The sequence below is a fragment of the Mya arenaria genome, chromosome 13, assembly GCF_026914265.1.
Source record: "Mya arenaria isolate MELC-2E11 chromosome 13, ASM2691426v1".
Lineage (NCBI taxonomy): Eukaryota > Metazoa > Mollusca > Bivalvia > Myida > Myidae > Mya > Mya arenaria.
In genome coordinates, this window is record NC_069134.1 from 53,216,454 (window position 1) to 53,240,301 (window position 23,848).

General features: G+C 34.8%; 1 protein-coding gene across 1 annotated transcript; it reads right to left on the reverse strand.

Annotated features, from left to right (window-relative positions):
- Positions 1-5,114: 5,114 nt before the first annotated feature.
- On the reverse strand, positions 5,115-23,401 carry LOC128215368 (uncharacterized). The gene is made up of 6 exons (XM_052922057.1): positions 23,207-23,401; positions 20,741-21,043; positions 19,625-20,275; positions 13,604-13,744; positions 6,047-6,349; positions 5,115-5,867 (listed from the first exon to the last, which is right to left on the reverse strand). Exons 1-6 carry the CDS (start codon positions 23,399-23,401, stop codon positions 5,115-5,117), a joined length of 2,346 nt encoding a protein of 781 aa, XP_052778017.1.
- Positions 23,402-23,848: the final 447 nt, after the last annotated feature.

Sequence of the window (23,848 nt, forward strand, 5' to 3'; positions counted from 1 at the left end):
TGTTTAAGAAGGACGCCTTTGTTGTTTAAGTAAGAAGGACGCCTTTGTTGTTTAAGTAAGAAGGACGCCTTTGTTGTTTAAGTAAGAAGGACGCCTTTGTCGTTTAAGAAGGACGCCTTTGTTGTTTAAGAAGGACGCCTTTGTTGTTTAAGAAGGACGCCTTTGTTGTTTAAGTAAGAAGGACGCCTTTGTTGTTTAAGTAAGAAGGACGCCTTTGTTGTTTAAGTAAGAAGGACGCCTTTGTTGTTTAAGAAGGACGCCTTTGTTGTTTAAGTAAGAAGGACGCCTTTGTTGTTTAAGTAAGAAGGACGCCTTTGTTGTTTAAGAAGGACGCCTTTGTTGTTTAAGAAGGACGACTTTGTTGTTTAAGTAAGAAGGACGCCTTTGTTGTTTAAGAAAGAAGGACGCCTTTGTTGTTTAAGAAGGACGCCTTTGTTGTTTAAGTAAGAAGGACGCCTTTGTTGTTTAAGAAGGACGCCTTTGTCGTTTAAGTAAGAAGGACGCCTTTGTTGTTTAGGTAAGAAGGACGCCTTTGTTGTTTAAGTAAGAAGGACGCCTTTGTTGTTTAAGTAAGAAGGACGCCTTTGTTGTTTAAGAAGGACGCCTTTGTCGTTTAAGTAAGAAGGACGCCTTTGTTGTTTAGGTAAGAAGGACGCCATTGTTGTTTAAGTAAGAAGGACGCCTTTGTTGTTTAAGAAGGACGCCTTTGTTGTTTAAGAAGGACGACTTTGTTGTTTAAGTAAGAAGGACGCCTTTGTTGTTTAAGAAGGACGCCTTTGTTGTTTAAGTAAGAAGGACGCCTTTGTTGTTTAAGAAGGACGCCTTTGTTGTTTAAGTAAGAAGGACGCCGTTGTTGTTTAAGAAGGACGACTTTGTTGTTTAAGTAAGAAGAACGCCTTTGTTGTTTAAGAATGACGCCTTTGTTGTTTAAGAAGGACGACTTTGTTGTTTAAGTAAGAAGGACGCCTTTGTTGTTTAAGTAAGAAGGACGCCTTTGTTGTTTAAGAAGGACGCCTTTGTTGTTTAAGAAGGACGCCTTTGTTGTTTAAGAAGGACGCCTTTGCTGTTTAAGAAGGTGCATTTCAAATATACACTGTTTGAGATTTTGTTACTTTATAAAATAAAGATGAAATTTTAACCGTGTTGTTTATTGACGCCATCATGATACTGTGTGATTTTAAAAAAACGTATCTTCAATCCCAGGTTAATACATGTACATTTATTTACTATGCGTTCTTTCCTATCAATAGTGTTCAGATCCACTGAGAATATCAGTCGTGCAAGGTATGGTTTATAACCCTGTTTTCTTCTTCCCCGAACATGTGTAATGTTCCCGGAATCATTAAGTCATTATGGTTTACTTCTTAAAAGATTAATGAACCTGACACCCCTAATTTGTAATGTAGTTTATATATAACAGGTTCATCCAAGAGAGTTGTCAAAATGGAACATTCCGTTTTGGTAACGTTACGTTTATATAAAGACACCGAAAGGCCTAGGAATAGTAACTTCGTGTCTCGAAGTCGATGAAAGATCATCACGTAAATATGCGGGGAAACATTGTTCATTTGTTTCTTGAACCATAATAATTATTTCCAATCACTTAATTTTGTAAGCAATCATTGATAATCAAGTGTATATATTACTGATTAATACATTTTTGGGACAAGGCAGTCTAAAAAAAGGTTTATAGTTTAATTTAAGGAAGCGTGCCCGAGCTAACTAGGGAAGAAACATTACCCATGTTTCAGTGTATAGCGCTGACACACGGGACACCGTTTGACAATCCCCTCCCGGAAATCTATTAGCAATATGGGGTAGAACGAGCGACCAATATTTGAATAAAAACAATATTAGCAGTATGGGGTCGAACGAAAAATCAAAAAAAAAAATGTGTACGTTTGGATGAAAACTAAATGTTTTTAAGTTTGAAACACTCATATACAGAAACTTTGCACCTGACGCACAACCAAGAGGTATAACATTTAGAGTTTAAATATGAACAAGAAACGGTTCAAGATATAACTGATAATAATGACATCGGGTGAGTAAATGTCCTATGTCATGGATTTCGCCCTTCTTTGTGGTTCGGCCACCCAGGACGTTAGCAGACGCATGAAAATGCTCCTGCGCAATACATCCATTAAACCTTTGCCGAAAATTGACCATATTCTAGAAGACTTAAACGAGTCATGCATATTTTCCGGAACGCAACGAAATTCCGATCTTTGATATACATGTTTGTATATTTTATTGAAACAGTCGTGTTTAAACATTTAGAACATATTCCAGCTTAAACACCAAAATGCACAAGACAGCTTACTGTACTTTGTGGATGTACAGTATGTTCTCTATTTACGTACCATTCGGAGTTGCCGGGACGTTAAGTACGAAGTGACATGTTTGTCAAGACATCTTTATAAAAGGTCCAACAATTATGAATAAACAAGTATTTTGTTTTCGTTCGGATCACACTATTAGTAACTCGGGTTGTGCTTGTTGCAATATTCAGGTCCACCGGAATGCAACGAAATGCCCATCTTGGTAATATACACAAACAGTCATGTTTGCACATTTATTTTGAACTCCAAGAAAGTGCTCTTGCCTCAAAATTGTTTTTAACAAGAAAGCTGAATGGTTCACCTTTATGGTATGACCTCTCTTTACGTACCATGTCTGGCTGCCGGCTGTTACAAAGTTCTTCCAACCACTTAAACAATCCCGACGGTACCACAAAACTATGTAGCGTTTTTTTTTCTCTTCTAAATTAAATCAGTTTATGTCAACTATACTGATAAACTACAACAGAAGATATGAAAAGTCAATCCGAGCGGTTTTGAACCTTCTAATCGAACTGTCTATCCTTTTAAATGTTTTCCCAGGGGTCTTTTATAAATCAAGCAGCTAGTACAGATATAATTTTTCACTAGAATTTCTTGTCCTCTGATTATTAAAATGATTACTCAAATAATCGTATTTAAAAACAATAAATAGCTCATTAAATCACCAACGTAATGATAAGTGATTTTCTCAAACAACTTTGAACTAATTCATTGCCTTTAAATCAATTCGAACCATATTTTTTCTTTAAAATCTTAAATCAATTATCTAATCATTCATAAACTTAATTTACATAGCTAGAGTATTTCAACCCAGCACAGTGGCACAGCGAGTTTTTTTCTAGAGTCCATCCGATAAACAGAATAAAATTACAAGTTCACATTAATTGTTTTAACTAAGTTAATTTCAACTTTTTATCATAATATCATAAATTGCTGAATTTCAAACCCATTTTTTTGAAAATGACCCTCAGTTTTACTACACCAAAACAGTAACACAACATTTACTCAGCACGGGGCATCACGACGACCAGGCCCCAATTTCTCGAAACTTCTTAAGTCCCTTATAACAGGATTAAGCTAATCTCACTATTTCTCTTTGTCTATAATTTGCGTAATACTAACTTCATTATGAGTTATTCAACCTAAGATATGAATTTCTTTTATGAATATCAACATGATCATATTTAATTTACTAAAACCACATTATTTTAATAATGTGTTTTGTCGATTTGAAATAATGTACTTAAACCTATTAAGCTTAAGAGGTTTCGAGAAATTGGGGCCAGTTCCAGTAGTTTATACCATTGCTTAGTAAATACATATGGCAATGATTGAGGCTACCAGGCAATGACATCCTGTTACCCGCCCTTAAGCCCAAGGTATTCGCGTCATTAACTAGTTTCATCATAGAGACCATGTACTGTTGCAATGATAGAGGGTGGTCCCTGAATACCACTAGTTACCTTTGTCGTAAATATGTTGATTAACTGATTTCAGCTGCTCCTTCCGAGTCCCAATTCAGACTTACAACTCTAAGTAAAATATCCAATTTTATAAGTAAGGACAAGCTTATTTAAACACTATCTTAGAGGTATCACCTATTAACTTCAGGTTTACAAACTTGCTAATTACTGTATTTCTGTTTCCATATAAGTATAACACTTTTAAACCTAAAATATTCTCAAAAATAAAATTTTACCATTTTTCCCTATTATCAAAAAACCCAAAACAATTAACTATTCCACAACATCTGACGTTTTAATAAGCACAGAAATCAGACATTTGAATCCCCTGAAATGAAATAAACCGAATCTTTAATTGCTGATTTAAGGATGTTATTAATATTTCTGCTATCTTATTTTTAACCAAAGAGACTAAGAAGAGAAATACCCATTAGTCTTTAAAAGCTGTTTAATAACAAAGGGAAGGAACTAACAATGGAGGTTACATACAACGAACAATGGTTTCTTACCGGAAAATAGTCCTGTAACATTTGGTCTTGCTTTTATGACATTTGTTGAGCGAGGTCGTAAATTTTACCGTACGACACATATTAATAGTGATACTTTCAATAACACACTGCGCTCAGGTGGTGTATACATTGTGTTTGTATACTACGTAATAAATTACGCCATATATGTTATGTCAGAAGGCAATAGGTTGCTTAAAATGAAGATTTGAATCAAAGATAACTACAAGGTACACGCAATAACCACGTGGTATACACACACTGGTATAGCAGGAAGCAAATATAGGTGTTGTCAGACGACTGTCCATTTTTGGATCGAAAGAAGGACGGCACATTATGTATTACAACTTTGTTACAATATCTTCTTCAATTTCGAAAATAAATAATTGTCTATCTTTTTATGGTGAATTTATTGTAACTCGAAATTTTGGTTAAGATATTCAAATTGGTAAAACTAGTTCCTTTAATGCCTTAATTCTATTTATAGGCATTTATACATCATGTATATGTTTTCCAACGTTTTGCATTTTATCTTTCTCTTTCAATAAAAAATATGAATCATTCGGTTTTGGCCAATGACATATCGACTTGAAGAAAATAATTCTTAATGTGTTTTTTTTTCTTTAAATGAGATTAAATATTAATAATTTGATAACGATATTTTGTAGAAAATTCAAACTTAATTTTTAAATAATGACATTTAAAACGTTAAATATCCTTTAATAGGCCAATTCTAATTATATAAAATAAGAAAACGTTTCTGCTGCGTTCAAAAGTCGTTCGAAGCAAAACTATTTCGGTACCTATTGTGATGTTAACTGTACAAGGTAGTAGATATTGATAACAAATATAACAATTATAAATGCCACTAAGCACAGAATATCAACAGCGTAACTAACATCCTTCCAGCTGAGCGTTACTTCCTTGTTGTCTTCGAATGTTACCTTCATGTTTGCACCTTGTTTCTCCATTGTCGGTTTAATGTCGGTTTCGGCAATGTCTTCAACTTTCTGAGACTTGAGAAATGTATTTCGGCAAAGTACTGCACCAGCTACGATTGAAATGCACTTTGGTGGTCGAGATTGCTCATTTTTATGGTAGATTGAAAGATTCAGGATGGCCATAACACACATGAGCGTGCTGAGGGTCAGTGTTGCTAACAGATAATAGCTAAGCACGGGGAGCGGGTCTGACGTTTTCGGCAGGTTATCTCCAAGCAATGTCATAAACACTGCTAACGACAGGAGTAGAGTCACGGAGTATGATACCCGTTCCCCGGCATCGGGCGGCAGTACAAACACTAGCAGGTTGATTACAGCCAGAAACACTATTGGCAGAATGATGTTTACAACCATAAACGTCGACTTTCTCTCTAAGCTGACAGTGAATATAGCTGCTGATGTATATTGGCTGACTAGTGTCACCGCTCTTGTCAGATTTAACAGGGACCATCCGCCGTCTCCTTCGAACGACGATGCGATATACGTTACAGTTCCTTCGATGAGGTTTACTTCTGTGTTTATGAAACCTGGGACAATAAATTGAATGCCGAACGTCTGAAAACAAGTAAAATAAATATACATTTTTAGAATTGGTTTCGTTTCATTCTTTTTATTAAACAATGTTTTTACAATCATTTGCATTTCAAAAAGTAGGACAAATTTGTTTAACATTTATTTACATTTGAATTACAATGAATTAACTTTCACTCGCTTCAAAATCTAAAATGACCAACCTGCTTATCAAATGGGTAATATTTCGAATCCAGCGGACTATTGATTGAATATACACCGGAAGGATAGAACGAGATTGTGCCGTCTGACGAAAGCCGAACATAGCTCCTGTCCTCAACTTTAAAAGCTGTTGCGGTGGTATCCGGGTTGCCAATGAACAGGGGCGGGTACCAAACCTCGGAGATGGGAACCATCATTGAATAAATGTAGTTGTAATCATCCGGTTTCCAGACAAGCTCCTCGTCTTTCCATATTAATTCCAATGTGCCAGTTACCGATACCTTCCCAGTTAGCTCGTTAATTTCCTAAAAAAACAATTGGTTATCAATGGTGCTTAATTGATGTTTTAAACATGTAGACGAAATGTAATTTATTTTTTTGTTTCAATAAGGGCTTTTTAAGTTCGTCAACTGCGATTAACATGGAAACAAGCAAATTTGTTAATTATATTCTCTGCCTGATTAGGTAAAGTAGATGGAATGGAAATCAAGTGTAGGTGAAATAGTCCAAGAAAAACATGTAGTTGATTTGACCTTATAGAGTGATGGACTTTTGAAAGTTTGATATGAGATAATAGCTTGTTTACAATTATTTGAAATTAATGGATATTGTATGTAGTGTAGCATATAGATCTCACATACATGTCGTAACATAGTGGTTTTACTCTATATTATGAAGGCAAACATTCTTATTAAGGTTCATAAAGATTGGACAAGAAATATTGCAAAAATATAGCTTCTATTTTTCTTGCATTTGGCACACCACATGTTATTAAGTTTGAAACTAATCAAAGATTCGATAGAGGTTAATATTTTGATTAAGTTTTATGAAGCGGATGTATTGCCTTTGATTGTTCTCAAGATCTCTCTAACATTTGACCGTATGACCCCATTTGAACCACTTTTAAAGACAAGGTGAACATTCTGACCACAGTTTGAACAAAGTCTTACCAGTCAATACCACTATGTGATTGCGGACATGATTAATTTTCAATAATTTGACCTAATAACCTAGTTTCATATGACCCACTTTTAAATTTATCAATGATTTTATCAAAGAAAATATTTTGATAAGGTTTCATATGTGATGGACTAAATTCAATTCCAAAAGAGTGTGTTAAAACTATTTTTCCAATATACGACCTTGTGGCCTTGTTTATGACCCCATGAGATCAACCTTTACATGTGGTTGAGAGGTGATCAATGGGAACATTCTGACTTAACAAAATCTAAACATAATCTAACCAACCCCTACAAAGACATGGTTCTAGACAAAAAAATCTTAGATTCAGCTTCGTGATCTTATCTTTGATCACATGTGACCAAATTTTAAACATTTCCTTGAGTTCATCAAGGGAAATATTCTGAATAATATTGGAATAAATATAATGTCTCTTCTTTGTTACAAAGATTTCACCCCACGAAAACCACTTTTACAGGCGGTGTAGATTTGATAGGAAAACATTTTGACCACTTTTAAATATTATCTGGCCGAACCCTACCAAGATATGGCTCCAACAAGAAGAATGTGAATTATGGAAGGACAGATGGACAGCACCCAGAATTTTTCTTAAGGTTTAGCGGGAGTTTCTAAAAATATAGCAGAACTCTGAAATAAAATATTATATGAATATTTCACAAAGCATTGGGAAACATAATTAGTTGTTTTCCTTTAGATTTTGAAATTAATGTCTCAGAGTCAAATCATAAAAGTACGCTTAAAGGGACGAGACGACAGATGAAACAATTGCAAAACAAGAAAACTGTCAAAAGCTTACACAAAATTAATATCGTTGTGTACAACGCATGGAATTTTACTTACTGATGCACCTCGTCGCTAACGACGCATGTACCTTTCGCAGTTTTTGCTTATTGTTCAATTCTAAATATATATATATACCCAGTAAATTAGAAGAAATACATATGTACACTCATCACATGACTTTCACATGCTAGATGTACAGACAACACGGCTCCCTAAAAGGATGGACTGTGCAATGAAGCGGGAAGTGCAGCAAGACACGGAGCACGACAAATTTACATGGATTTACAATTGATCGAAAGAGATAACCACTGCTGAAAATGACAGCGCGTTGGCTAAAACTTTTAAAGAAGTGAGTGTGTGAAACGCTCACGTATTTTGCAAGGTGTTTGGAAAACTGAGCTTAAATTAACGAGGAATCAAAAATTAAACAGGGATTGAGACGAAGCGATTGTTGCATTTATGCATTTGACACTTCTAGGTTTGTTTTGAGGAAATTCTACATATTGTTGTAGAAAAGCGATCATACTGTTTTACACTAAGGTATGTTTACAAAATCTAGGAATAGGCTTTCTACGGAATGGTTAGGCGGATAAATCACCGTTTCACAATTGATAACAATGAATATCGACTTTATCTGTATGATTTGATATATAAACTTGTTTTAATATTGGAAAAAATGGTGGTGCATAATCTTATACGGAAAGTAGGTAATTGAAAAGGTTATGTGTTACATGTCATTGACATGGTCCTTCATGATGAGTCAGAAAAAATGAACTTTTCAGAGTTTTCTATAATTATTGTCTGAAACGCTGATGCATACGTAGGCATAATCAACACAACGGCAAACATAATTGGTGGAGTAATGTTAAGAAGATATATTTTTCTCCCACCTCAGATAAGTAGATCCAATAATTTAACCATGCTAGAAATTCTTTTCTCCCACCTCAGATAAGTAGATCCAATAATTTAACCATGCTAGATATTCTTATCTTGCCCACGGGCGAATATAAAATGCCTGTATGGAACACCTTTTTAACGGTCACCACATTATAATAACCTCCCTTGTTGTAGACTGTCGTCAGTAGCATCAAGGAAATCTTGTCGTATGGTAATATTTAGAACGCTAATTAATTATTTCTCGCTTCAAATGTCACCATAAAACAATTTTCACGCACCATTCAAGAAATAATGCTTCATCTTCCTTAGAACTATTTAAAAAAACCGATTTGACTATTAACATTAACTGGATCACTGCGCGCGTATCCATGACAACCACATGCTATCGCATATCCGTACGCAATTATTTTCACTCAGCACAAAAGAGTTCAAGCAAAAAATACATTTTTAATTAATTTTGTTTAACTTAGGTGGGAGAAAAAGCAACTACCATAGCCGCTCGTGTAAGATAGTTTCATCCCGACCCTTGCGCAGGGTGTTTTGCGGAAACTCGGTAAACCTCGTTTCAGCAAAACACCCTACGCTCGGGTCGGAACGAACCTATATTACACTCTCGGCCATGGAAGATACTTATAATCTTGCCAAAGGGTGAAGATAAAATGCCCGTAAGGGACTCCTTTTTAATTTTCGCCACATTGTAATTACCTCCCTTGTTGAAGACAGTCGTCTGTAGAATCATAGAAACTTTGTCTTGTGGCGATATTTAGAATGCTAATTAAATATTTCTCGCTTCAAATGTCACCATAAAAAAAGTTTTCACGCATATTTCAAGAAATAATGCTCTACTTTCCTCCGAACTAATTAAAGACCGATTTGACTAGTAACATAATCTGAATCACTGCGAGCATATCCATGACAGCCACGAATTATCAAATATCCATACGCATTTATTTTCACTACGCACAAAATAGTTCCAGCAGAAAATACATTTTTACACAATTTTGTTTAACTGAGGTGGGAGAAATAGCATCTACCATAGCCGCTCGTGTAAGATAGGTTTATCCCGACCCCCGTGCAGGGTGTTTTGCGGAAACTCGGTAAACCTCGTTTCCGCAAAACACCCTACGCTTGGGTCGGGATGAACCTGTCTTACACTCTCGACCATGGGAGATACTTATAGGTTCCAGTTTTGTATGGAATAATTCTGCCATGTTCGACAGAAATCAAATTTATACCAATGTTCAAACAGAGAAAGATGGACGGTTTCATGTGGCGAGAGGGTGGTGTGTTAACTGTATATACAATTTCTAGATATAGTAACAAAATAATCGACGCGTTACTAGAAGTCTGACGAGGATGCTTCTATCTGATCATAAACTACGTGTCGAAACTGGATGGTACGGATCACAACGTGCCAACAGAAAAATAAAGACAGTGTTTATTATGTGTGAATACTACACGAGCCTTTTTTTGAAGAGCTCCACTTTGTTAAAAATGTGATTGTTAAAAAAAGATAAGAAAACGTTATTATTCCTTTTTTAATATAATATTAAAAATGTGGAAGTTTCTTGTATTGCTGTCTTGAAAAAAATCGTGTAAATAATTTGTGTACTTATATAACTAAAGCTATTGCAATTATAGAAACTCATTTATTAATATCATTCATTAACTTCATGTATAAGCCTTACTATGTGTTTTATTCTGTATTATTTGTCTTTGTTCATTTACATTTTGTGTTATAATTATGTGTATGGAGTGGAAACAATATGTTTAAGTCCAAATAAATCATATTTCTGTTCTGTTATGTTCTTGTTTTTTGTGTGTGTTTTTTTAAGTCGACTCGCTACATCTTCATTATTATTTATTTCGTAAAACAATGTATGCTACAAAAACCAATTTACGAAAACATGGAAGATTCAAGTTCAGTACGTTGAAATTTTGCCAAGAGCTATTTCGATTACGTATAAGTAATATAATAGTGATTTGGAAATCTGCCATTCTATTAATAATGCTAAAAGTGCCAACTTAAATGGGCACAATATAGGTTAATACAAACATTTGAGTTAAGTTATAAAAATATAAAAAACATATGATTTGTGTATCGATAACAAATATTAGCCTGAATAAAGAGATTTTTTTTTAATTAATAGCGCAGTGAACACACATTTTCAAGTAAAAATATCGGTAATATATATTTTTTATCTGTACATAAATTATATGATTTTTTTTATTTTGATCATTCATGTCAAATTAGTAAACGTAATAATTAAAGTAAAAAATTGTTTTGCATCAACCTTAGTTAATAAATCCCCTTTAATCTGTCTCAAATGGACTACAATGGTAGAAATACTGAAATGATTAAACTCTTACATACACTTCAACTTATCAGTAGAAGTGCAAATATAGAGTGGAAAAAACTGCTTATTTAATGGGACATTTGAAATTAATTATTAATTGTGATTTTACTTATGGTTAAAAATTATTCCTGTTTCGCAATATATTAACTTTTAGTATACGATCAGCGTCTGGACGCGAGCGTGCATATTGTCAAGTTATCAGCATTACATTTTATACTTCACCCTTAGATTTTAGTTGGTGTTCGGTGTGTTTGCGGACACTTATCATTGCAAATTTTTGCTTGTTTACAGTGAAACCCGTGAGAGATAGAGGAAAGAGGAAGTTTGTGTTATATTGATGTTTTTTAAATAAATGTCTACCAGTTTCAACAAAGACTCCTTTGAACCAGAGTAATACTGGTTCTGCTAAATATAACTAAAATCTAATATATTTTTAAATGTTCATGGCATATGCAATGGCACACCATATCGCCCAATTCTTAGCGGCGGTACCTTTGACAGTAATCGTTAAACGCATCGAAGAGATGAGATTTTCCTTGACGACGAAAAGCAATCGGGACGTTTTGATGACCATTAGCAGTGTAATATTTTACTATCGTTGTTCATGTTTAAGTTTTTTGCCGCAAAGCCAATTAACTTTGAAGAATCGTGGTGGCCACGATCGTCCTCGGGTCACAGAACGTTATTGAAACGTATCGAGTCGTTGGCACATACGTGACGGCGTCTTCGCGAATCTTGACGAATCGTGCGTACTGCTTAGGGATACAAATAGTATGACTCGTACAAAACGCAGAGGTTCGCGCTAAATCTCCTACAAGATTCGAGAGCCGTTTGCTTTAACCGTATGACCCTGTGACATCAGTGATGAACGTGATCGATGTAGACTTTTGGAAAAGAGTTACACTGCTTGCAATTACAGCGAGTTGGCTTGACCGCTTATTGACAGGTAAGTGTGTGAAACCATCACGTTACTTGCAATGTGTTCGCAAAAATCATTCCGCACTTATCTAAACGGGTACCAATTTCGCGCTATTTATAAAGGGGAATTCACAGCTAAGACTGTGTGCAGACCGACAGATAGTTGTGTAAAATGATCTTATTGACAATTCAAGGCCTGTTTAAGGATATAAAATGTTTGCCGATTCTGAGGCCATCTGGCCCCAATTTCTCGAAACTTCTTAAGCTTAATAGGCTTAAGTAGCCTATTTCAATGTCACAAAACACATACTAAAATGTGATTTTGGTAAATAAAAAATGGATTATTTGTGATAACCATAACAGCAATTCCTATTTAAAGTCTAATAACTCTTATTGAAGTTGATATCAGTATTAGTATGCGAATTACAGACAAAGAAAAATAGTGAGATTAGCTTTATCCTGTAACAAGGGACTTTCGAGAAACTTGGGCCTTTTGTTAAATCCCTTCAAAGGTAATATATTTCCTAACGAGGTACATTGGTACCGGCCCGCGGAGATTACTTTGAGATGGTGCGCATCGACACTTGATAAGTTTATGTATGCTGTTATCCTGAACGGGTAAAGTCATTAGTTTGTTTGTTTATTTGAGTTGATCAAGGTCTGCCCGCGCCCATTGTCTGCATTTATGGCTTGACCCCGCCGTGACGCCATCACGACTTAAATTGTGTGTAAATGCCATACGTGACATGAGATAGAAGTGACAGCAATTCGCAGTCAAAAACAGACATTGGAAGACTTGAAGAAACAGAGTGAGATACAAGAGATCCGGTGCGATACCCTAGCTCTTTGCGAAGAGACCTTTTGGTTCTTTAACGTGCTCGGTGTAAAGCACCGATACACGGGATACAACTTTCCTGGGTTGAACCAATACTGAGTACACCACTTTTCCAAGCACTACCCTTTAAATGCCAAGCGCCAGGCAAGGGAGCTACTTGTACCAGCTTTTAACGTCTTTCGGTATGACGCGGCCCGGGATCGAACCCACGACCTCCCGCTCCGTAGGCGGACGCCTTAACCACAAGGCCAGGGAGACGGTAAACGGCGTAACTATATAGATAACGTATACGTTTTAGAAATATGTATGCTGTTGTCCTGAACGGGTATAGTCATTAGTTAAAAATGCGTAAATATATTGATAACGTATACGCTTTTAAAATATGTTTGCTGTTGTCCTGAACGGGTATAGTCATTAGTTAAAATGCGTAACCATATGGATAACGTATACGTTAAGCATTACAAATTAACAAAACATATACTTTGCTTTAAGTTTTCATCTTAATTGAAAGTTAAATATAGAGATTATCATATTAAATAGATGAATGCGTGAAAAGTTAGGTATTCAATAACGATACGACTTGAATAGCTGCACTTGCGTAGGAAAAAAAGATCGAACGAAATTGATGACTTAATTATCAAGAAAGGTTTGTGGTGTCCTTGTGTGTGTAAATATATATAAGTTATGTCATTTTGTATATTCCGTGCATTTTATTCTATAATCAGACAGTTACATGTATGTATATCAGATGACATAAATTGTAAACTTATAAACTTATTCATTTTTACCTGAATGCTGTAAAGTGCGAAGTTGATGCTCACATCAATGCGCTGAGATTGGTCTTGGATTGGCCGGTGGTTCTTGTTGTAGCCATTTGTTATATTGGTCCACAGAGTATCAACGTCCGTTAGTGTATATGCTTCACACCCCTCTTGGAGAAACAGCGTGAAAACAAACCAAACCCAGGAAAATTTAAAAATCATTTTCTTTTTCTTCTTCTTATTATTTTAAGAATTTATTATTTTTAAAAATCAACTCAAATATTTTGTAACTTGAGTGATTACCATCACATGATATTAATCATAATAGATTCAAATCGAATTAAGCAACGCTCCTTTCATTCCCTTATAAACGTTTACAAGTCTGACTTAATTTCTCAAGCGCGTGGTGCTTTGGTATTAATTTGAGAGGTCATATATTAACTCAATAAATATTTGTAATAAAATAAGCCGATCACAATTGAAATGAACTTATGGCGGTGAGTCCAATTGAATTTTATAAGAGGATCATATTCGAAATAACCCTATAATACACTAATTAATTCGCGAGCTTAACAAAGGATTTACTTTGTATTGATGAAAAGTGGACATGGTCAATAATGTATTGATGTCATTGTTGGTATATGGACGCAGTTAAAAAACGTAAATCTCCAGGCGTACTTAGTCCAGCCAAGCTGCGTTTATATCACCGATAAACACACAAATCACGCAATTCGTTACTGATCTTTACACAAAGATTAGATTATAACTTTCAAAAAATGGTTAAAGAAACACAGTTCCATTTAAGAAAATCTTACTGTAATTCTTTCTCACCCATTCTGTCAAATAACGACCCAGCCATAAGCAAAGACATATGCCACAATATTTTTATAACGTCATAATAACGTGAAAAAATAACCACTTCATAACTGATACGGTAAATCGTCTTTTAAGTAACAAAGGAAACGTTAATGACTTAGAGAATATTGTTTGTACAAGTGTTAGATCGTTTTACAGTTTACCGAATGGGAACAAAAAAGGATATTTTTTTCTCAAAACAAAAAAAAGCAACGTTAGTATATTATACAGTACAAAGTGCATATTAAAAAAATATATTTTTCAATATTTTTTCACATATTCGGTATTATAATTTTAGTAAGGAATTATAAGATTTTTTTTTTATTTTTAAAAAAAAATGATTAAGTTTGAAAATCCGGTGCCAGTGCTTTGACTGTCATCGATGAACGCATCAATAAAGATGATACATCATGTTTTCCTGGACGAAGACAAGCAATCAGGACGTTAAGATGACCATAAACTGAGAAATATTTCACTACCGTTGTTAATGTTAAATAAAAGTACTCGGAGAATTTCCCAGAAAACAGAAAAAGGGCTAGAGTGTCTTTCCCCTCAATTGAAAAAGGCACTGATTCCACTGACTAAAACCCTACGTTTAAGTCGCCGTGTAGTCACGTGTTATTTTGGTGCAAAATTAGTGTCGCTCGCTGATAGTCGTTCAGTTGTTTTAAAACTGAGATTTGTTATTGATTCATTTGGATGGATTTACTTGTTTAGAAAAAGAGGAGAAAGTACCTAAATGTTACAGGATTCCTCTTATATGTCAAAAGCAACAAGTTGTTGACATTTATATTATTAAAAATTTGGTGTGTTTTTTCATATCTTGTTTCACCGTGATGACATCGTTTGGTTCGCTAAAATGAGTATTGTATGCTCTACTATTCTTTTCAATTAAGCTTTTACTATTGTGCAAAGAACTATATTTGTAAGCTTTTGCACTGAATATTGTTTTGATAGTGATCACCAGCTTCCAACAATTTGTCCTTTTAATCTTACGCATAGTTTGTATTGTATTTTACCCTAGACTTTTCATAATTATACATACTAACGTACCTTTGATACGAATGATTATCAACACATGCGAAAGCTTAATTGTTTAACTGTTGTACAAAATACCAACAACTTGTCCACAAAAAAGTCACGAATTAATACTGTTGCTGACAATGTGAAGATCAACATTGTAAACGATGCTGCAGGAAAGAACGTATAACATGGTATTATCGCTGACGTCACGCAGACACACATTTACCTCGCAAATTAACTGTTGTTAATGGATGGTAAGTACTCGACCCATCCATGGCACATAGAAAGTATTGCGTACAGGGGATAGCACGATCTAGGTGATATGTTAAGTACATAACAAACAATCCACATTGTTTATTAAAAGAAAACAAAACACACATAAAATTTGATATCTGCGTCATGTTATATTGATTCAGTGTGTGGGTCACTTTCTATGACAAACTGGTTACGTAGCTTACGACAAAGAACCACTCATTTATTTAAAAGCCAATCAATATTTTACAACAATATTTTCATCAATCATTTGTCTGTCCATTTCTATAAAATGCCATTAACTACTGTCAAGTTACTGATCAATGGAATAAAGCATTGCTCTAATATTTGTAGAGAAATTAGGACCCGGTATAAAATCCTGGGGGATATCTTGATCGGCCATATGGAGTAAGGGTTATAAACGAAAATTGTCATCAAAATCTTACAACGAGAAGTACTAAGCCATCATCGAAGTCGAGAAGGGTAGCAAGACAACGAAGCAGATATCAACAGAATACGGCTTCCCCTCAGAATACGGCGTCCCCTCAAACACACCATCAACCTGGCTCAAAACTAAAGAGCAGATCAAGTTGAAATACCTGGCTTTGTAATACTGTGTTATATCGTTTTCTTACAATGTACAGGTGTATGTGATTGTGGTTTATTATCTGTTTTGTGTAGTTCATAAACGTAGTTCATAAACGTGAATTAATCAATTTGACACAAATAATTCAATTGATTTTTCAAAAATACGTTTGCTGTTTTCACGACGGTGATATGTAACAAGACCGTTCAAATGCGGATGTGAACATCGGATATAAATCGAACTCAAATATGTTGGGATTGATGATATTTTTTTGTAATTTGTCGAATGTCCATTTTTTTTTTTCCGAGGTCCCGACAAAGTCGACATAACGAGTTTCATAACGAGTTTCGACTAAATATAAAGATAAGTGGCCATTCATACAGAATATCAAATTCGTGTTAACACAATAAGCTATATAATTGATGTTACATTACGGCAAAAGGTAATTGGTATGACAGGTTGAGAGGATTGAACAGAACAAAACAGAACAGAAATGTTATTCGACTTAAGCATAAAAAGCTCATCGTCACAAGAATACTATGTATATAAACAAAAAAACATGGCTTGTGACAATTATAACATAAGTTCTATTAATAAAGCAATCATTAGTTTGATATAAATATGAGAGTGTGTATAACAATAACAAGACTGTTAGGCCACAACAAATTGATCATTTGTTCTACGGATTTTGCCCAAAAAAAGTAGGAGCGAGCGAGCGAAAAAAAAAAATACTTTTTTTTAAATTTCAGGCAATTCAGAGGCGAGCGCAAGGCGAAAAATTAAAAAAATATATAAAAAGTTTATTTCTTACCAAATATATCATGCAATATGTCAAGAAATGCTTTTTAATTGCAAACATAGGTTCTTAGTTTAAATATAAATTAAAAGGTTTTGATTGTATCACATGAAAATCTGTCTCAATATATAAAAAATGGCAATAAGAACCAGTGCTTTACTATTAACTTCAATTTAAGCTTGGATATATTGTAAAGACAACATTCCTCATAGTAACGTGCAATTATTCGAAGACCAAAAAGAAAACTATTGTATTCATCCCGTAACTTAATACTATCACAAAAGATTTTTTTTAGACTAGTAAGAGTAATTCATCATTTGAGCATTTCCAAAAATTGGGTCAGGTCTATATTTGAACCTCTTGAAGCAAATGATAAGGTTGTAGTGACTTTGACATTGAGAATTAAAAACTGAGAAATGCATTTTAGAATTTAAAAAATAACTCACGGAAACATTTGTTGTAAGTCGAGTGTCCGTGTATTTTAATATAAGTTTTGCACTCAAGTCTAAATTTTGAGTACAAAACAATGAATTACTTAAAACACACATAAATAATTATTGCCTTCGACGCTGTGAAACTGTTGTTGTTTACTGAAGACTATAATCCATTGACTATGACACTGATTTTCAATTAAAAATGTGTACTTTACATTTACAAAAACTGAAAGTATCCTGCAAATTAATACCGGAAATAAATAACAACGGTGCGTCATGCAAAATATTCCCGACAAAAAAGACTGTCAACAAATATCGGCTGTTTTGCGGTTACCCGGACCTGATTTTGTCCTGACGCGAGGAAAGTTTGCTCGCGGGGAATGAAAGCATGGAAATACCTTCAAAAAAGGGCGAAGTTGACGTTGCAGGTTTAAATTTTAAGTAAAAAAACTTCAGAAAATAGAGGAAACTCAGAAGTAAAAAAATAATAATATGCGCGGTCAAATAGTATGTGCGGGCGCAAAAAAAAGTTTTTTTTTTATTTATTTTTCGTTTTTCGAATTTTAGGAGCGGCAAATCCGACGAACAAATGATCAATTTGTTGTGGCCTTATCGATATAGAGGTATAATATGAAAAGGGAATGATTTCGGTGAATATATAGTTGATTAATACAGCCACAAGGTTCATGTTGCGTGGTACATACAACTTTGTGGCTAACTGTGTAAGGATATTAATATTACACAACAAACAACAACAAAAAAACACACACAAAAGAAACAATGATATATTTTTCTTACATTTGATGACGAGAGGAAGGAAAAATAAAGAGAAAATGTGGGTAAAGAGAGGGGAGATTATAAAGCTGGGTGAGGGACTAGAGAGATTGTGGTGAGGTAAAGGGAGGTAGGGAGGGGTTGAGCGCAGAAGAATGGGAAAGAGAAGGCGGGGTATGAATAAGAAGAGGGTGGTGAAGATAGTGGTGAACTATTAAAATGTCAACCTAGAGTGTCAAACATTAATGACCGTTTCAGCGATTTTTTTGCAAGATAATATCCTAAAAAACTAATGTGGCGAAGCTTTCGTGTATAATTTCAATAACTGGCGATGTAGGTGGTGGTGTTAGTATTTTATACTTCGGGTCCCGGCGTGAGCACATTAAAGGGACCACCGCAAACCTATCCTGGGCAGACTATCTGTCAGTTAACCAGTACTAGGTGACTTCTCCCCTGCAAGGAACTGATTACTTTTGTATATGCTAGGGTCAGTGGTACAGTGCGAATGGTCGTAGAAATGATTTAATAACCAATCACAACAGAAGTGACCTGGTCTGCCCGGGAATCTACCCGGGTTGTTCGATTCACAGTCCAACGCTCTACCGATTGAGCTAACCGGGCGGCCTAACTGGCGATGTAGGTAATAACTAGAATTTATATGCATAGAGGAGATACAACTCTGCGCTCAGGTAGTGTGAGGTAAAATAGATTTCTAGCGACCGTCTAATTTCAGAGCCGAAATACGACGACACTTTAATGTTTTTCAACTTTGTTAGTGCCTACCATTTGGAAAAAAAACTTTTTTACGATTTTGGAGCACTTTTATGCAGAACTTATAAATGGAAAACACAGCAAAAATATTATTATTGGACAAACTAGTTTTAGTCATTTTCTTCCCCCACTTCTGTCATAAAAAGTGTTTATTGGCCACTATATTTATGCTTTTTAACTTTTTGCATTTTATCTTTCCCCTCCATTGTAAATTATGAAACAATCAGTTTTGACCAATGACAGTTTGACATTGACGTCCATGACCTTATAATGAAGATTTATAGAACTGAGATAATTAACAATGACTTTCGATCGTGATGTGGTTGGCTATTAAAACATGCTGTTTAATAAATTGCAATTAAAAAGTTGTAAACCACAAGGGAGAGTTATTCTTAATATTTTTTTGTATCTGCTGCTTTCAAATCGTGCTTAGGTGTGCATAAGCAACAATACTTCGGTGCCTATTGTGATGTTAACTGTACAAGGTAGTAGATATTAATAACAAACATAACAAAAATAAATGCCACTAAGCACATAATATCAACAGCGTAACTAACATCCTTCCAGCTGAGCGTTACTTCCTTGTCTTCGAATGCCACCTTCATTGTTTCACCTTGTTTCTCCATCGTCGGGTTGGTGTCGGTTTCGGCAATGTCTTTAACTTTCTGAGACTTGTGAAATCTATTTCGGCAAAGGACGGCAGCAGCTACAACAGCAATGCACTTTGGTGGTCGAGACTGCTCATTTTTATGGTAGATTGAAAGATTCAGCATGGCCATAACACACATGAGTGTGCTGAGGGTCAGTGTTGCTAGCAGGTAATAGCTAAGCACGGGAAGTGGGTCGGACGTTTTCGGCAGGTTATCTCCAACCAATGTCATAAAAACAGCTAACGACAGGAGTAGAGTCACGGAGAATGATACCCGTTCCCCGGCATCGGGCGGTAGCACGAACACAAGAAGGTTGATTACAGCCAGAAACACTATTGGCAGAATGATGTTAACAACCATAAACGTCGACTTTCTCTCTAAGCTGACAGTGAACTGAGCAACTGGTGTATATTGGTTCAATACTATTACATTCCTGGTCGAATTTAACAGGGACCATTCGCCATTTCCTTCGAATGACGATACAATATTCGTTTTTCCTTCTATTAGGTTCACTTGTGTGTTCGTGAAGCCATTGAGAACAAATTGAATGTTGAAAGTCTGAAACGAGTGCAATAAATATATTACAATTATTTACTTATTGGCTGGGCAGCATGCTTTCAAATCGACCAAAAATCATTATTGACCGAGTCAACAATGATTTTGCGGTCAATATGCATTGCATATTTTACAGCTTATAATTAAGTAACTGTTTTATTTCATTATACCGCATAATATATTATGACACCATATGGTAAAATATTTTCGGTCTTTATATACACAGGTCAAAATGGCTTTTAATCTATCTTTCGTAAACTGCTCTTCGTCTAATCACGAAAAGTGTGTTTATAGAGCATGTAATACAAATGATTATTATTCGTTTCCTTCAAATTATTGTAAATAATTAATGTAATAATATTAAGCTTGACGACGAATGTAAATAAAATTGGTAAAACATTTGAAAAACAAAAAAAACTTACATACACACGCTTTGCAAACTTAAATGAATTTACACACTATACCAACCTGTTTATCAAAGGGGTAATATTTCGAATCCAATGGGCTATTGACTGAATATACACCGGAAGGGTAAAACATGATTGTGCCGTCTGCCCCAAGCCAAACATAGCTCCTGTCCTCAACTTTAATAGCTGTTGAGGTGGTATCTGGGTTGCCAATGATCAGGGGCGGATACCAAACCTCGGAGACGGGAACCATTATTGAATAAATGTAGTTGTAATCAACCGGTTTCCAGACAAGCTCCTCGTCTTTCCATATTAACTCCAATGTGCCAGTTACCGAAACTTTCCCAGAAAGTTCGTTGATTTCCTTAAAAAACAATAGATTGGGAATGGTGCTTAATTGAAGTTTTAAACATAGTGGTGAGATTTAGACAGATATGCCTGTCAATAAGGGGTATCTAAGTTCGTGTGTCTCTGCGATTAACATGGAAAGAAATATTGAGATAAACACTTAACTAGAAAATTAAATTGAAACATTTTTCGATTCAACCACGATTCAACCATATGACCCAGCCCAAAAGACACATAATGTCCATGTGTCTCCAAAATGTAAGGTCGGTTGCCAGTGTTTCCTTTTTTTTTACTAAGTTTTCATATATTGGAGGAAATAAAGATTCAATTCAATTCAAACTTCATATTCTTCAAGTTATGTAGCTTAAATTGCATTTACTTTGTTCCCTTGAAATATACTATCGCAAATTCATAGTATAGGAATTTTGTCGCCATTTTCACAATTCTTTAACATTCAAAGAAAGGTGGAAAAATCAATGGCTTGCAAAGTAAATGTTTCGACGGTGGAAGAGACACACAATATACATCGTAGAAGAAGGATGAGTCGGTTACCCTAGAGACACATAATGCCCTTGTGTTTGAAAATGAAAAGTCGGTTGCTCAGTAAATGTTTCGGTTGTGCGATTCCATAGTGTTAAATAGTCGTAACATACAAGAGTACTTATTTCCCGGCGACGTACGTTGGCAACGACCCGCGGAGATGACGTTGAGATGGTCCACGGCGATATTTTGATAACGTATATGTTTAAACATTCATGTTCTGGTCCAGAATGGATATAGTCACGTGTTGAAAATGCGAACATAATCAATTAATGTAAAACTTTCTAAAATTTAAACTATGGTACTATTTAGTATTTAGTAAAAATGTACATGTATTCATTTGATTATGACGGGTAATATAAGTTCTTATAGAACTTACACTCGTGTCGTGTGACATTAGTAAAAGTTGATAAGGTGTTGTATGTCTATTTTGAAATATTTTCATATATCGAGATCAAAATATAGATTATAAGTATCTATCATGTGTTTCCGGTACGGATAGAAAAAATCCGACCCGAGAGCACGCGCGGAAGCCGGTAACCGGAAAAACATGATTGATATTTTTTCTTGCATATCTAAATTTATCAATTTGTGGAAAAACGACGATGAAAACGAACTTTTGTACGATTACACCAAATAGCGCGTGCGACGTTGTTTACTGAAGTCATAGAGCGCAGTAATTTTTAATAACTAAAAATAGCGTTTTATACGATTATTTATTTTCAATTTTAATTATAAGTCTTGCAAACATATATTTTTGATTGCGCTTTATTGAAATGGCATAATATATTTTCCATAAACCATACAATAAATGATTTAAGAAGTGGCACGTTGTTGCACGTGACTCATCTTACATGGGTTATGCAAGATGGGGTTTTTCCAGCACTGGTCACATGACCGTAAACACAGGTCCGGTATGCAAGAAATCACATTTCAAACACCAAGCGTTACTTTAGAAACCTTTCTATTAAACCTATTATAAGCATATGCATGAAAATGATGAACGGTCAAATTTAAATTCGCTCTGCGTTTTACAAATCGAATATGGATCAGGAATATCAAACTCTTGTTCATTATATTAATTACATCCATAAATTTAAGCATCGTTACACAAAATATATATATTGTTAAATGTCATCATGGTAAATTAAAACTGAACATAAATAATATTGCGTTAAATATACAAGAGAAAATATACTTAAAATGAATGCGTGCAAAGTAAGGGTTCGATAACGATGCGATTTCACTTGTTGATTTACAAAAGATATTCTTTTACGTTAAAAGAAGATTGTTTATTTCATATCCAATAGGCCATACGGCCCATGAGGACAAACACATTATTTACAAATATTTACAATGGAATACATGAAGGCACACAGTAATAGTTTAAACAATTCTCTGAAGGAAACAATATTACTTTATAGTAGTAAATTGTACAATATCGCAAATACTGAATACAATTTTATTTTAATCGAAAATCCGAAAAAAAGTGTGAACTTAATTAGCAAGTATTGCAATATTCGTGATACTTTTTGTCTTTATTAAGGTTAAGTTATATTGCCTATTTCGGATGTTCTGTTTTATAATCATATAATTATATATATATTATAACATATATTGCAGAATCATATAGTCTTACCTGAATGCTGTAAAGCGCGAAGTTGATGCTCACATCAATGGACTGAGATTGGTCTTGAATCGGCCGGTGGTTCTTGTTGTAGCCATTTGTTATATTGGTCCACAAATTATCAACGTCCGTCAGTGTGTACGCATTGTAACCCTCTCGGGAACACAGCGTGAAAACAAACCATACGCAGCAAAGTTTAAAAATCATTGTTTTTATTTATTTTTGAAAGATCCAACACATTTATTAATGCGTCTTTCTCGGTTCAGGGTATAAACTATTTAAGATACAATTCAAATTAGTCAACGTTCTTTCCCTTAAAAACGTTAACAATAGCTAACGTATTTCGCAAGCGCGTTAGGCTTATGCTTTAAAGGTCATATGTTGAACTTAATATTTGTCCAAAACTAAACGGATAATAATTGGGAGTGCAAACATGAACTACTGATTATTGGCTATATGATTTTCTATGAGTGGCTATCATTTGCAAGAAGCAATCAATTCAAGCCCTTAAATAGCAATTGCATAATAGGATGAACTGGCTGCGACGGGTCACGACTGACATGATCAAACGCTAATAGCAAACACAATACAAGTATTATGTACACTATTGGCGTACTATTCAAGTCATTTTTCAACTGTAAGGATTCTTTCAAA

Coding starts and splice junctions, on each gene's coding strand:
- LOC128215368 (XM_052922057.1), bottom strand. CDS start 23,401: ATGATTTTTAAACTTTGCTGCGTATGGTTTGTTTTCACGCTGTGTTCC. Junction 20,276..20,740: donor ATTACCCCTTTGATAAACAG/GTTGGTATAGTG, acceptor CACTCGTTTCAG/ACTTTCAACATTCAATTTGT. Junction 6,350..13,603: donor TCGCACTTTACAGCATTCAG/GTAAAAATGAAT, acceptor TTGTTTTTTTAG/GAAATTAACGAGCTAACTGG.